Consider the following 14,324-nt stretch of genomic DNA (forward strand, 5'->3'; position numbering starts at 1 on the left):
AGCGTCGGTATCGAAGTGAGACGTATATATATGTATATATAGAGGTGCGCGCACGTCGGCAAGTTCAGTCGTCCACCGCGTGCCGACCCGCGAGCATCGTGTAACCATCCTCCCTTAACGGATTCCTCGTTTCCCTCGTTTCGTTCGCTACCGTGTGCGAGGGTCTCGAAGCCGGTCACGTGTCTCCCTCCTTTCGTACGCTCGAACGCGAGTGCAACCATGCAAGTGCAAGCACCCTCGTTTAAATTCGTTATGTAGTCTTCGAGATGAGCCGCGACTAATTATTTATGGCATTTTTCAAGGAGACAAATTTCCTTTTGCAAATTAAAAAATTCAAACGTGAGATAAATTATGATTCTCAATCGTTGGATCGATTATATGATTCTTGCGTACGAACAGAGAATCGAGATCTATTCTGTCTCCGTTCGATCAAAGGGTTCGATCTGTTTCGATACACAATTCACCAATGATACACGACCGAACGTTACGGATACTTGTTAAAATTATAGAAAATTTTCGATGAAATTTAACACAATGATCACCGACTATGAAGCCAAAATTATTTATGGAGAATAAGCACGACGCTAATAAACATGTCAGCGTAGAATATAAAATTTGTTTGTATCTAATTTCTCCAAGTGATATCAAATAAAAGACTGGTTTGAGTGAAATGTGAGGTAATGATGAAGCTGAGGATCAGTATTCTTCTTTTAACGCTTCTTCGTCTTGCCAGCACGCTCGAAAGTAAGTAACGAAACATAAAGTAGTAAATTTAAATTATCAACTATCTCCAATATTATACATAAAATCTAATCAATTTATAACAGATATTTTGCATGTAATGTAACTATATCTTGCATGATTGTTATTTAAAAGGTCCAAATACCTAAAATATTTAAATGCCCAAATAATGTTTGTCAAAATATCTAATGCCCGTTTCCACTAATACAAGTAACTTTGATTTTAGCCCAACTTACTCTCTATCTTTTTTTTAATTCTTATAAGAATTAGGAAAAGATGAAGAGTTAGCTAAATCAAGATTAAAATTAAACTACATTAGTAGAAACAGGCATAAATATTAGGCAAAGCTACTGTTGGCAACATGGAAGTACGTCGGCACTTTTCGGAGCGACCAAAAATTCATTTCGCCCGCTTCCGGCCGGCGTGCACGGCCATACGAATCGCGCTGTAAATTTACGCCTTGCATTTCTCGCGAAAGCCCCTCACTGCGGATCGTGACATGTTTTCTCATGAACGTGACAGCGGGGGTAATCATCGTCCGCCGGCGCTTGGTTTACCGCGACCACTCAAACAAGAGAGGTGCAGTTACTCGGGGTGTAATAAAGTTCCCGCGAGACTTAGGAGCGAGACGGCGAACACGAAGCGTAAAGTCCAAGAGATCTAAGCGCGAGCGTGCCCTGTTGGCTGATACATGACGTAAAATCCGCCACGCATCGTTAAGCCCGACTTTACTGTTCCATCGTATCTGACTCGACGTCTAAATATACCGCGACATTGCGAACGAGCGCGTGTCTTCGAATAACGATACACTTTCGAGAGAAGACGATCGGATATACAGGATCGTTGTGCGACGTTATTGGATCCGATAATGCACCATTAGTAATTCGATAACGCGTCTCCATCGACATTTCTCTTTATCGTGGTGACGTGGCTTAATCCCTCCAATGTACCAAGAGCAGCGACGATTTAATTCAATCGATTTGATATGAAAAATTTGAGGACGTATGGGTAATACCGCCACCGAGAGATTATACCTGACGGCTTTATCGGATTTGTGGAATGAACCACGCTGGAATTATCGATTTTTTCGCTCACAAAAGGGATAAGCGTATGTTGCTCGCTAGGTACGAAGGAAGAGGACGATGCTGAGGAAGATGATGAGGAGAGTTATCCTGTCGAAGATTACGACTATGGTGATTATGAAACCGCTACTATAACCAGCGATACCGATCTTATCGCTGGCGGTTCCCTACCGATTTTCTTGGCCGAGCCTGTCGATACGTTTGTCGTCAAAGGGAAACCGGCGACGTTGCATTGTCGTGCCGCGCACGCTCTTCAGGTATGTACTTATTGCAATAATGTATATACATATATCATTCTCTTATTTAAAAAATGACACAGCTCAAAATTAAGTTTTCTAAAAAAAGAAAAGTTATTTTTTAACTTGACAGAAAATTATTAACTAATCAAATAATACCATAAATTAAAGGAAAAGTTTATGAGAGCCAACAGATGATAGTATTAATAAAATAAATTATTTATAGATTTTAATATGTTATTCAGTATCATTAAGATTTTTGTAAGGATGTCTATGAGCATCAAATTATTAAATTGCTAGTCAATTTAATTTGCGATATTACTACTGCAGTTCAGTCGGGTTTGCGTTTCAAAATCGAAAAATCAATTCAGCGCGCAATTAAATGACTATAGGTAGTATATAAATTCACATAGAATTATTTAAGTACTTAAGATCCAGTTTGACTGTTAAAGGCATTTATTTCTTATTAGTTGTAATAAAATAAAGTTATAGACTTATATGTTATAAAATAAAATTATTTCAACCCTTGAATCCTCAGTATAGTATTTACAAATTAATAAAAAATACCTATTTCACTTTACAATAAATTAATAAAATTGTCAAAATAAATAAATACGGAACGTTGTCGAATCCGAAATTATTGTAAGTCCAGAAATAAAAAATCATTAAACGTCTTTAATATTTAGTAAAATCATAAGCCAGGAATGAAACTGAATAATCTTTATAGTCTTGATCATAAGAGAGTATAAAACACCTTCAATTTATTGCATTTTCTTGGAAAAAGCGGTAATAAAAGCCATAAAAAGATTTAGAAAAATATTATAATTGTTATAAAAATAAATATTATTTTTCAATAAAATTGTTTCTTAAATTTAATTTTCTTTAGATATAAACCGTTTACGTCAATTTGTATGGGTTCATGCTTTATATTTATAGCCAAGGCTGTATAATACTTTGCATAAAGATTTATTTCTGTGTCATATATTTTCTTATTATTATCACATTATTAGTTATTCTGTGGCATTATATGAATATATGGAGGTCATTTCCCAGACGCTCTTATACTCAATCTACTCGTTAGAGCTTTCCACAAAATACCTTTGTCTTTATCTCCTTCTTGGCTCTCGTGCGCAGCTCTCTCCTCTCTCCTCTCTTCTCGTTCTTATTACCCACTTAGCCGCAATTTAACGAAGACAAGCTGTTTCTTTCATGGCACGCGAAACTGTACACCCCGTCGGCTCTCCGCCGCTTTTTTCTGCAGGTGTATTTTCGCTGCAACGGTGACCGGGCCGAACGTTCGCAGCAGCAGGATTTCGTCGACCCTCGTACCGGAACGAGGGTCGTCGAGGTCGAGTTGAACGTGACAAGGAACGAGGTCGAGGAGTACTTCGGTAGGGAGAGATTCAAGTGCGAGTGCGTGGCATGGTCGGGACCAGGTCAAATTCGAGGGCAGCCCGCTACGGTTGAGGTCGCCTGTAAGTAGAGAGCTCTCCATTCTCTCTCTTTCTGTTCCGTTTGCTCTCTTCTATATCTCCTGTCCTCCCTCGATTCTCTTTGAATGTTCAGTTTACCGACGCGACGAAAGGATTTTCTTTCTCTCATTGCGGTAATGACCATGCCGCTCGTTTCCGCGGTACGTGAGGTGTTCTAACTCAAGAGATTACGTCACTTTCGTTCGCACTTGTACGAGGGGAGCAAGGCCTTTCAATGGGCTGTAACAACAATTTCGAGCATTCTTGTAATTTATGTGACAATTTAGACTGCAAAATTATTACGATTGTTGATATTTACATCGATATTTATATTTGTAACATGGAAATATTTACTAGCATTCATTTTATATGTATAATCACATCTGTAAAAAGTTATCTCAAAAACATTTCGTGCAAATTATATTTTATCTGATGTACTACAAGCAGTCTTCGAATTATTTTACTGTTATATAATAACTTTATTAATGTAATTTCCGTAATACGATTTTCGTTTAAAGCTTTTGAAGAAACTCGACCGTAAAGCTCAACATCCCTTTTCCCCGCACCTTGTTGCAAAAAGAGAGCTGGAAGATGGAACAAATTAAAGGGACAAAGCGGACGCGATTCGGTTTTCATCAAGTGTTCTGTGATGCGCAAATCGAGTACAAAATCTAATCGATATTCTATCGCAAATGAAACGACAGACGCGTAAGCCCCGGAACAGCGTTGCGTTTTTTTTTCAGCGTGGAAACGGGGGAGGACCTCTGTTATTCATTGCAGAACACTCGCGGGTTATCAAAGCTAAAATAAAGTCGCATATACATCGCGATAAGCCATATGAAAAGTGTATTTTGGTATTTCGTGTATGTGGTTCCAATAACGATGCGGGATTGCTTCGGGATTGGACGCTTCGTAAAAGGTGCAACGCAAGAGCAATTTTCATTTAGACATTTTGAGTCGCACCACGCCACGTAAACAAGCGTGGCAAACAGGATGCAAAATTAAATCGGTATTTGCGTGCAAACAGAAAGCAGACGCGCTTTCGAAATTGAATGCAGGATGTCGATCGAATCGATGTGTACGATTCACCGTAGAGAACTATTTTCTGCACAACGATCTTATTCTATTTTCGAATAAACGAAGTGTCGACAATTAATTTACCGGATAATACGACGCCCGGTATTGTGTTATTTTGATTATGTTGTGTCAGAATATTTTAACATCGTATAAAATACATTTGAACGGCGACCACGAAAAAGGAATGCTTAAAAATTGAATAATCGAATAGTATAATGAGAAGTAAGAATCTATTGTCCGAACAGCTCTAGGAAGTAAAAATGATTTTTTCCGATTGTCGTATGACACTCGTGTATAAGTGAATGGAAAAGAAATATTAGATGCCAAAACCCTTTAGTAAGAAAATACCCGTGAAAGCTTCAAAAATATATTATCAAGAAATATTAGTTTTTCTAAAAAGCATGAACAAAATTTAATGACGCATTAAAATTGTACTTAGCGTATGACGTATTATACGAAAATGTTTCGTATATGTATAAGCCAGCGAAGGCAGCGTAACCGGAATGCATTTGAATCGGTCTAGATGGTGCACAATGTGGTATACTTTGTGATACCGGACGTATCATCCATCAGTCCGGTCTGCATACCGCGGTATAGAATTCCGTCAGCTTCTAAAGCGCGTAACCGCCGCATTGAGGTACTATACCGCGGTCTCGGTCGGTGCTTATGCTCTTCACGAGCGATATGAAAGCCTCGCTTTTTAAACGCGAACGTGGTGTAGCAAATAATGGACGCGACGGACAGCCGCACCGAACGAATGACCGCCGTTATGCATTCCGTGATTCGCGCCCCGCAAATCTTTTTCCGTCCTTCTGATGGAGGAAGAACTGGTCAGAAACCGTGAATGCCCGTGAACCCTTTCGCGTCTATACGCGCGCTTTAATATCTCTGAGTGCCACTCTCTCTTTCCGTTCTCATTTCTCGTTTCTCGTTTCTCGTTTCGACGTCCTCTCGAATGCAATGACGTGTTTCCGAACGAATATTAAAAATTGCCTGATATTGGTGATCTGATTTGGTGTCGATGTAGATCTGAAGAAGCACTTCCTGTCACCACCGTATTCGCTGTCGGTGGAAGTCGGCCGCAATGCGGAACTGCGATGCTCGCCGCCTTTGGGTGTACCATCGCCAAAGGTTTATTGGCTTAGGAATGGCTCTCCTCTCGAGACGGCCGCTGCCGGCGAAGCTTCCGCCTCCGCCGACGCGAACCCCAACGAGATGTCCTCCGCGACTGGCTTTGTACAATCCGCCGACGGGCATCTGCTCCTCGGAGAAGCCGAATTGAGGCATCAAGGAAACTATTCCTGCGTCGCTGAGAACATCGCCGCGAGGAGAGTCAGCGAACCGGCGGTACTCACCGTCTACGGTAACCTGTTTTCTTTTTTTGTACAAATCGTCGGACGGATGCGGTTAAAGAACGCTTATGCGCGATAATTGAGGAAATGGATAAAAATGTTAAAAAACTTACAATTTTACAATTTATCCTATAGAAGTTAAAAAAAAGCTCTTTTTATCTATTAAATATTAAACTCGTTTTATCTAAAATATATATTAAAAAAAAATTGTTGCATAAATGAGAAATCTAGTAGATTCAACTAGAGAGATACAAATCAAATACTTATAGTAAAATCTATCAAACGTTTTACTCGAAATAACTAGAAATTCAGTTACGATAATCAGAATTCGGATTAGTACGATTAGATTCTATATATTTTACTTATAATTCTTATTGATATAATCAAAACATTTTTTCCAATGTATATGCACAATTCTATTTTATATTTGTATTCCAAAAATGATAATTATAATAATATATCATTGTTGTATATCGTTGTATTGTTCTACGCTGTATTCATTATATATTCATAGCTCCTCGTGAATAACTAAATTTGTAATATATAAAGCTGCGTTTGCAGATTTCACGATGATTACAGTTTGACTTTCTTATTTTTAATTGACGTTGCGCGTTGGATAAGCAACTCACTCATGTCTTGGGCTGTTCGAGCCGCGGGGTGTAACAAGGTGTTATTTGTTCCCGTTTTAATTTCGCCGGTTATCCTTGTTTTTTCTCTTCCCGATCCATTCTCAGTGAACGGCGGGTGGTCGTCCTGGTCCGGATGGTCAGAGTGCAGTGTTCGTTGTGGTAGAGGCGTACAAAAGAGGACAAGAACATGTACAAATCCTGTTCCAATCAACGGCGGTCAAACGTGCCCAGGGCCTGCTACACAAAGGGTAGAATGCAATCCTTCCTGCCCCGGTAGGTGAACTACAAAGACTCACTCATGCGTCAGTTATAATATAAAGTAAATTGTAATCTCCAGATAGTGTGTCGCAAATTGTAATAGAATATAACTTAATACAAGTACAAACCCTGTATTGACATGTACTAAACGTTTAAGCACGCTCAAATGTGCGTCCCGATCGAGATACGCGATACAGATGTATTCATTCTTTTGCCATCTCGCAAATCAGATAATCGCAATTTAATCGAGATTTTCAACTTCGCCCCGTTGTATGCAGCGGTTGACGGCAGATGGTCAACTTGGACCTCATGGTCCGCATGCGGTCCCGATTGTTCAAGAGTAAGGAGGAGATCCTGCAATGACCCCCCGCCGAGCAACGGCGGTCGTCCCTGTCAAGGCAAGGACGTCATCGTCGAGTCTTGCTCCGCGGATCGATGTAATGGTGAGCCCCAGCCATGTTTCTGCTTCTTATTGTTCTTCGTGACTCGCACTCGATGCCTAACGATTTATTTGGAACAAGCGGTCCTTTTAACTCTGCATTCGATTGCCATTCGTAAAATTTGATGACTTTGCATGCGCGATGACTCATCGATAAAATATCAGTGGATAAAATTGAAATCTGCGAAGACCTTCCAAAATGATTAATTATTCTAGCCTCGTGATGTAAATTGTTGATGTAAAATTATATGTTGTATCTTTGTCATATTTGAAACATTTCCCTGTTTATTGCATGCAGCCCTTGGACAAGATGGGCCAAGAGTATTCAAGGAAGGTAAAACAAATTGATTGAATTATTTTTAAAATGCTTCCTTCTAAAATAAAAGAAAAAAAAACAATAGATATTTTTCCTTGTAGCGACTAGAGCGGTCGATTACAGAAATATCCTCGCACTATGGATCACTTTGAGTTTAGCCGCGATAATTCTGGCCGTAACGACGATTTTCTTCGTTCGCTTGATGCGCCGGAAAGAAAGAATGGAAGCGTTATACGGCGTTGCGAGATTGGATTTTCGTCGTCCAGGTGATCTCGCAAAATCAGTCGTTTCTAAAAACGAGCGCTCCGTTTTGGCTAGCGATAGACGTCTTGAACATGTGATTGACGAATCGAACGCCGCTAGACTACCCAGGTATATCTATATACCAATCAAAATAATGAGAACATGGTACATAATACGAATCAGCATCCAGTTACATTTACATAATCTTATGATGCTCTGCAATGTGCAGATCCTGTTCCGAGCATCATTATGATGTTCCGCAATTGTCATTACCGTCGACAACAAGACCATCGCCAAGCTCGTCCGTAACCAGGTCTTCTTGCAAGAATTCGCAACGAGGACGCGGCATGTCGGATAATGAGGAGGGACGGTCTTCTCGTAAGAAATTTCCATAAATTTGAGCGCACGAGAACTCTTTATACAATCAGTTTCGATAAATCACTTCCCTGCCAAATAATCGAGAATAAATATCTTTGACTGTCTTACTTATTTTGAAATGAATTCATTTTTAAACATCGTGAAAATATTTAATAAATTTAAATAGACTTTTTCCGCGCACAGATGAAAGCTCTTCATCTATCGCAAGTTTTATATATACATTCTCAGGGTCGACGTATCAAGCTAATCCAGAAAGCACAAACGAGGACGATGATGAACAGGACGATGATGAAAGACCGGATGAGAATGAACGGTCTGCAACGGATGACGGTAGTGGCTTCATCGTGAGAGCCATAATCGACGAGCAAGGCGCCCTTCTGGTCGTACCCGAAGTAGGCGTTTCGATGTCAGTGCCGGAAGGTGCAATCCCGCGCGGTCGTCGGCACAGTCTACATCTCGCCGTACTTGGAGAAAATTCCTTCAGACCGAATCTTCCACCTGGGTTTACACTGCTGTCCGCCGTGGTGGCCTGCGGTCCTGCGAACGTCGAGCTCGTGAAGCCGGTGATCCTCCAGTTTGAGCACTGCGCCGAGCTGAGAACTGGAAACTGGGAGCTGAGCCTGTGGTCGACAGAGATCGATCTAGAGACGCGTTCAAATAATTCCACGAATTCATCGATGAGCTCGAGCGGTTCGCCGTCCGTGACGACGTGGCGCAAGGTGCTGATGCTTGGCGGTGATCCAACGAATCTACCAGGTCAACCGTTCGCGCAACTCGATCATGCTGGTGTATTCCTCGTCACGGAAACACCTAGCGTTTTCGCGGTGGCTGGAGAAAATTCGGTAGTCGCACCCGGATTAGCCGTGAAACGGCTCTGCGTTGCGATTTTCGTGTCTCGCGAACGCGATCATATTAGATGCCACATGTTCGAAGACACCAAGGCATCGCTCAAGATCATAAACGAACGAGTGAGTACGAAATATATGTTAAATATGTATTTATGTTAAATATGTATTAAATATATATCTTAATAAATATATGCCATATCTACATTATTATTCGTTAAATAAACAAAATAAATAATAATATTTGTGACTCTCCAAGAATAAAACCAATACAAATAAAATTGAGCTTCCGCGATTATTAATGTGTAAATTATATACTCACAAGCGATAAAATACAATTTGCAAACAATTAGGATGTATACTTAGCAAACAAAAGTTAAAAGTAAAATGTAAAATCACAAACGTTTCGATTCTGGATTTGAGTTCTCTTCAGTGCAGATTCCACTTACATTAGCAAACAATAATTAATGAAATTGAATACAAACTGAAATAAATGTGGAGAAGAGAACTCTTATATTAAATTATTATTCGCATAACAAATTTTTCGTGGTTGTTATATTCGCGAACTGTGTGTAATTCTTCCGCAGGAACGTCGTTTGGGTAGCACTTATATCGATCATAGTACTCTTGGATTTCGCGCCAGCGGCACATCGCTTCGTGTCGATCTCGAAGATAGAGAGAGCGGTTTTGCTGAGCGACAGGAAGTACCTTACCGGCGCATTTGGGCATCCTCGAGGATTAGCATCCGACGCTCCTTTAGGATAGAAAAAGTCGTCGGCGATCTCAGACTTGGCTTTGAGCTTCGTGCTTGTCAACGTGGTTTTGAGGATCAAGGCTTGCTTCTCAGGATCGATCTCGATCTTGTAAAAAGGAATAACATGAGTGGAAAGAGAAACAAGACGGAATCCTCTGTCGTTTTACGAGGAAAGAATTCAACGAGGTCCACAGAATCCATCATACCGAGACCCTTCAGGTATTTTTTATATTCATTAAAAGTAGGATCAAAAAAGATTAAAATATATTTTTACTTTTAACAATGGAAAGTATAATGAAGTTAATATAACATTGAATTTCGATAATTGCAGATTTTCTAAGACGCTTAGAAAGCAACTATGCCAATGTCTAGATCCGCCAAGTGCACGCGGCAATGATTGGCGGATGCTAGCACAGAGATTGCAAGTAGACCGGTGAGTTTTAATTCTTTGTAGCATATTTTTTTACGATCTGCAAAATGGTTTAAACTAAGACGATATTTTAAGATATGTCGACTATTTTGCAACAAAAGCGAGTCCAACGGAACATATTTTGGACTTATGGGAAGCCAGGCACCGTGAAGCCACGGCTCTAGCAGATTTACTGAATCATTTAAGACTGATGGGACGCGTTGATGCAGCCAACGTGCTCGAGAGTCGTTTGGGGCCATGGATCTAAAAGATCATGAAAAACTTACACTGCCTACATAAGCGAACAAAACGCGAATTTATATCACAAGAGACAAAAGTTTTGTAAATAAAGTAGCTATTATACGGTATTAGTAAAATGGACGTAGAAACATATGTTGTATAAACATTGATCATATTTGTACATAAAAATCGTTTACAACAAATACCTATATGTTGCATTTCTCAAATTCCCTTTTTATTCGTACATAACTGTAATAAAAAATAATTATTTTAAACTGACTTTTATATACATTTTGGTTTTCAATAATTGAGACAATATATTTTTTAAAAAATTCTAATTAATTTAAAAAGAAGTTATTTTTAATATTAATATTTTATTCACAAAAACAGATATTTTAAAAAATTAAATTATATTCATAAAATGTGCTGTAAGACTGATTTTGTTATATTGATATGTTCCTGAAATCAACATACGCACACACACACACACACACACACACACACACATATATATAGTATATTATTAAATATTAAATACGCAACAAAAATGTTATCTTTTATACCAATTTTTTAAATTAAATTGCAATTTATATTTTTCATTATTAATAAATTAATATCAATAGTAATTTATTTCCGCTCATTATTTCCAACCAATTGCTTTTGATAATTGGTGCAAATTCCACCTAATGAGACGTGCTTTAACGAGCATGACCAAGCGTTCAGGAAGGTCGGAAATCACAGATGACATTCATGGCCGCATGTACCCAATTTGCACCTGAATGCCGATCATCATCAGGTCAGGTATCCGGCAGTTCTTGAACAGAATCGGACGAAGCGGAAGCCTGTTGGAGGATTCAGATGCAGCCGTATTTAGGCGGGTATTTAGGTACCATTTGAACGTATCGTATCGCGACGCAAGCATTCGAGAACGGTTTCTAGGTATCACGTCCTGGACCAAGGATGCGTAGGATGCTCGAAACAATAGGCATTATCTCGTCACCGTATAGGGGTAAAGGTCGAGGGGATTGGGAAGGTATAGGTATGCAAGTGCGGATGGCAGAACCAGCAGCCCTCGTATAGGTATGTACGTATCCCTCTGCTTCCTCCAGTACCCCCCTTTCACCTTCCATTCCCGTTAGTTGCTCTTTCTCTCTCTCTCTCTCTCTCTCTCTCTCTCTCTCTCTTCCTGCTACATACTATGGCTTCTCTGTTCCTCTCTCTATTTATCTGTCTCTCTACCTCCCTCGCTCCTCATCTACTCTCCAGATCCTCTTGGAAGCATGAGAGGCGGAGCATTTAATCACAGGGGCCCGTTAGTGGTAATTCCACCGGACAATGCCTGTTGACCCGAGTCGCCAGGGATGGTACCGGCCACCCTTTAACGCTATGCGATTCGCTAACCACGAGCTCGAATATCTCTTCTTCTCTTTCTTTTTCTTGTAAATTCTCATTATTTTATTCTCTTGCGATTCTCTTCATTTATCTCTTTTTACTTCTTTTTATCGAAAACTTGTCACAATCATGACAGAGGAACGCAAAGTCGATCGTTCGATGTCCGATAACATTAAAATGTCACACGTTCTTTTTAGAATCTAACCTAGATACGTTAGAATCGTGGTCAAAGCATACAAAAAAGAAAATTGGCAATATATTCAAACTTTTAATGAATCTTGTAAAATCACATTTCTTGCACATAACAAAAAATGAAAAGCAAGCGAATACAGCTAACATTGACCGTTTCTTTAGCTATTTAAAAAATACTAACTAATGTTATTGGCTACCTTCAACATGTGTTTATCGAGTAAACGGCTCGAGGAAACAGCATGATATCACGTTTCAAGACGCATGATCGTCCATGATAAGTGAAGAGCTAGCAAACGTTGTTCTTGGACGGATCTTCAAACGTTGTACGACGTCGCGGTTACGCACGAGTTACCGACACGGTGCGTGCGTAATCCACGGGTGGGTCACACATAAATCGCAGATACAGGATCGTATTAATTTCCCGGCTAATCGCGATTGGGATCTACAGGCAATTACGAGAAGGATCGGTGAATCAGATTGTACGCGCGGCGCTTTACTCGCTTCCGTTAACACGCCGCAGAGTCACGCACACGCGGGTAACGCACCACGCGCCCGCTACCGTGCGTACAAAACGCCCACACCGCGCGAGGGTGCCGCTCGAGGGTAGTTTATGAATCGTCCAGACATATCGCGATCGAATGACGTGGAATCGGCTTCGTATGTGTGGCTGGTAAAGTCATTAATTCGCGCGGTAGGCCGACGCGTAGGGTGACCAAACACAACAACCCGCCAGCGGGTTTTTAGCCACAGACCTACGCCCAGTAAGATTGATTTTTGCTTCACGGAGATATCAACACGTCACGTTTATCAAACCGTGAATCTTAGTATTAAATCAAGAACGAAGGTATCTTCCTCTGAGTGAACGTAATGAGTGCTTTAAGATTTGAATGACGGTAGCTATTAAAGGAATGTCGGTGAATTTATTGCAACGCGGTCCTATTAAAAACATGAGATGTACACGCGGACTGTCTGTGGAGTGGATCTACTCGTAATAAAACATGGTTGTAAAAAGATGCGTATAAGTTTTCCGGGTAACGATGTGCACGTCGCGGTCGGTGCATGGTGTTACAGGTCGCCGAGCCGGTGTGTAACGCGAAACCCTACGGTATATCGTCTTTCAAATAATTACTTTTCGTCGAAAGGAAATGAAGGAGGATCCCGAGGATAAGAAGAGTATACGACCGTTTCGGGAAGGTTGCCGTGTTGCGCTAACGAAAAAAAGATCTTACGGGATGCGTGTGGAGGCAGTCGAGATCTTATCGAGGATTGCGCCGAACACTCAAGCCTGGGAATCCAATCGTAAATGACGAAAAGTGAAATTACGAATAGCCACCGACGCGAAGACTTATGCGTGTCGAATAAATTAACCAGTCTTAAAATTTTTTTCGTACAAACGAAGTAGAAATATATTCCGCAGGTTAAATTAAACACCAGCCGACAACAGTAAATGTCGCTCTTTTACAACGACTATATTTGTCGTCTTTTATTATTTTCCCAAAATGTATTTTTCGATTTAATCTTTTTATTTTGTATTACATTCTCGGCATTTCGTGCTAAAATATATTAAAGTACGGAATGTCTGTTTACCGTTATGCAAATATATGATAAATATGATCGAATAATTAAACGCATGACGGTGTTGAAAATTTAGATACCGACATAGCGTGCGTCGTGATAAAATAGCGATGTAATAATAGGAGGGGAATATTGCCATTCATCAAGTTAACTCGTTAGCAGCGGCTGGCATTAAAAATGTTCGAAAAACCACTTGTGCGCGCAAGCGTGTACGAGAAAGTTTTGCGACGGGTGAAAATTTCCGGAGCGGAAACTACCTCCAAAACGGCAGCGAAAGAAAGAAGAGCATTTTTTCACTGTCGTTCGCCAGGATTTTTGTAACGTTACCGAAACAAAAAACCAGCCACATAGTTCCGAAACAATTTCGTCGTGGAATTCCACGACATCCGTGGCTAAAAGGTAGTAGAAAATTTCACGCGTATTCCATGTATGTGGACGACGGTATGTACAGTCTAAAATTGTTGTCAAAGAGTAAACGATTAAAATCATTATAACATGCCAAAAAACAGAATTTGCAATTATACATGCAAGAACGCAACATTTGTTTTATATATACAAGAGTCATTTTTTAATTATTTTTAAATAAAAAGCATATCATGTGTATCATCTTCAAATTGATGATCTTAAAATATTTTAATGTGAAAATATTTAATACATTTATTACTTTACATATTTTAATAATCTTTTTTTTCCT

General features: G+C 39.9%; 1 protein-coding gene across 1 annotated transcript; it reads left to right on the forward strand.

Moving 5' to 3' along the window:
• The first annotated feature begins 53 nt into the window (after nucleotides 1–53).
• On the forward strand, nucleotides 54–10,663 carry LOC108723699 (netrin receptor UNC5C). The gene is made up of 13 exons (XM_018449615.1): nucleotides 54–744; nucleotides 1,866–2,080; nucleotides 3,321–3,534; nucleotides 5,636–5,971; nucleotides 6,695–6,862; nucleotides 7,126–7,290; nucleotides 7,585–7,620; nucleotides 7,704–7,974; nucleotides 8,075–8,223; nucleotides 8,452–9,191; nucleotides 9,656–10,041; nucleotides 10,154–10,255; nucleotides 10,328–10,663. The coding sequence occupies exons 1-13, from the start codon at nucleotides 681–683 to the stop codon at nucleotides 10,497–10,499; spliced, it is 3,018 nt and encodes a 1,005-aa protein (XP_018305117.1). The 5' UTR covers nucleotides 54–680; the 3' UTR covers nucleotides 10,500–10,663.
• The last annotated feature ends 3,661 nt before the right edge of the window (nucleotides 10,664–14,324 follow it).

The sequence above is a fragment of the Mycetomoellerius zeteki genome, unplaced genomic scaffold (genome assembly GCF_001594055.1).
Source record: "Mycetomoellerius zeteki isolate Tzet28-1 unplaced genomic scaffold, Tzet1.0 scaffold25, whole genome shotgun sequence".
Taxonomy (NCBI): domain Eukaryota; kingdom Metazoa; phylum Arthropoda; class Insecta; order Hymenoptera; family Formicidae; genus Mycetomoellerius; species Mycetomoellerius zeteki.

Bases quoted from the DNA above. Each gene is read 5' to 3' on its own strand.
- LOC108723699 (XM_018449615.1), top strand. From the start codon at position 681: ATGATGAAGCTGAGGATCAGTATTCTTCTTTTAACGCTTCTTCGTCTT. The intron at 3,535-5,635 runs GTAAGTAGAGAG...GTGTCGATGTAG, and splicing joins CGCTACGGTTGAGGTCGCCT to ATCTGAAGAAGCACTTCCTG. The intron at 7,975-8,074 runs GTATATCTATAT...TGCAATGTGCAG, and splicing joins AACGCCGCTAGACTACCCAG to ATCCTGTTCCGAGCATCATT.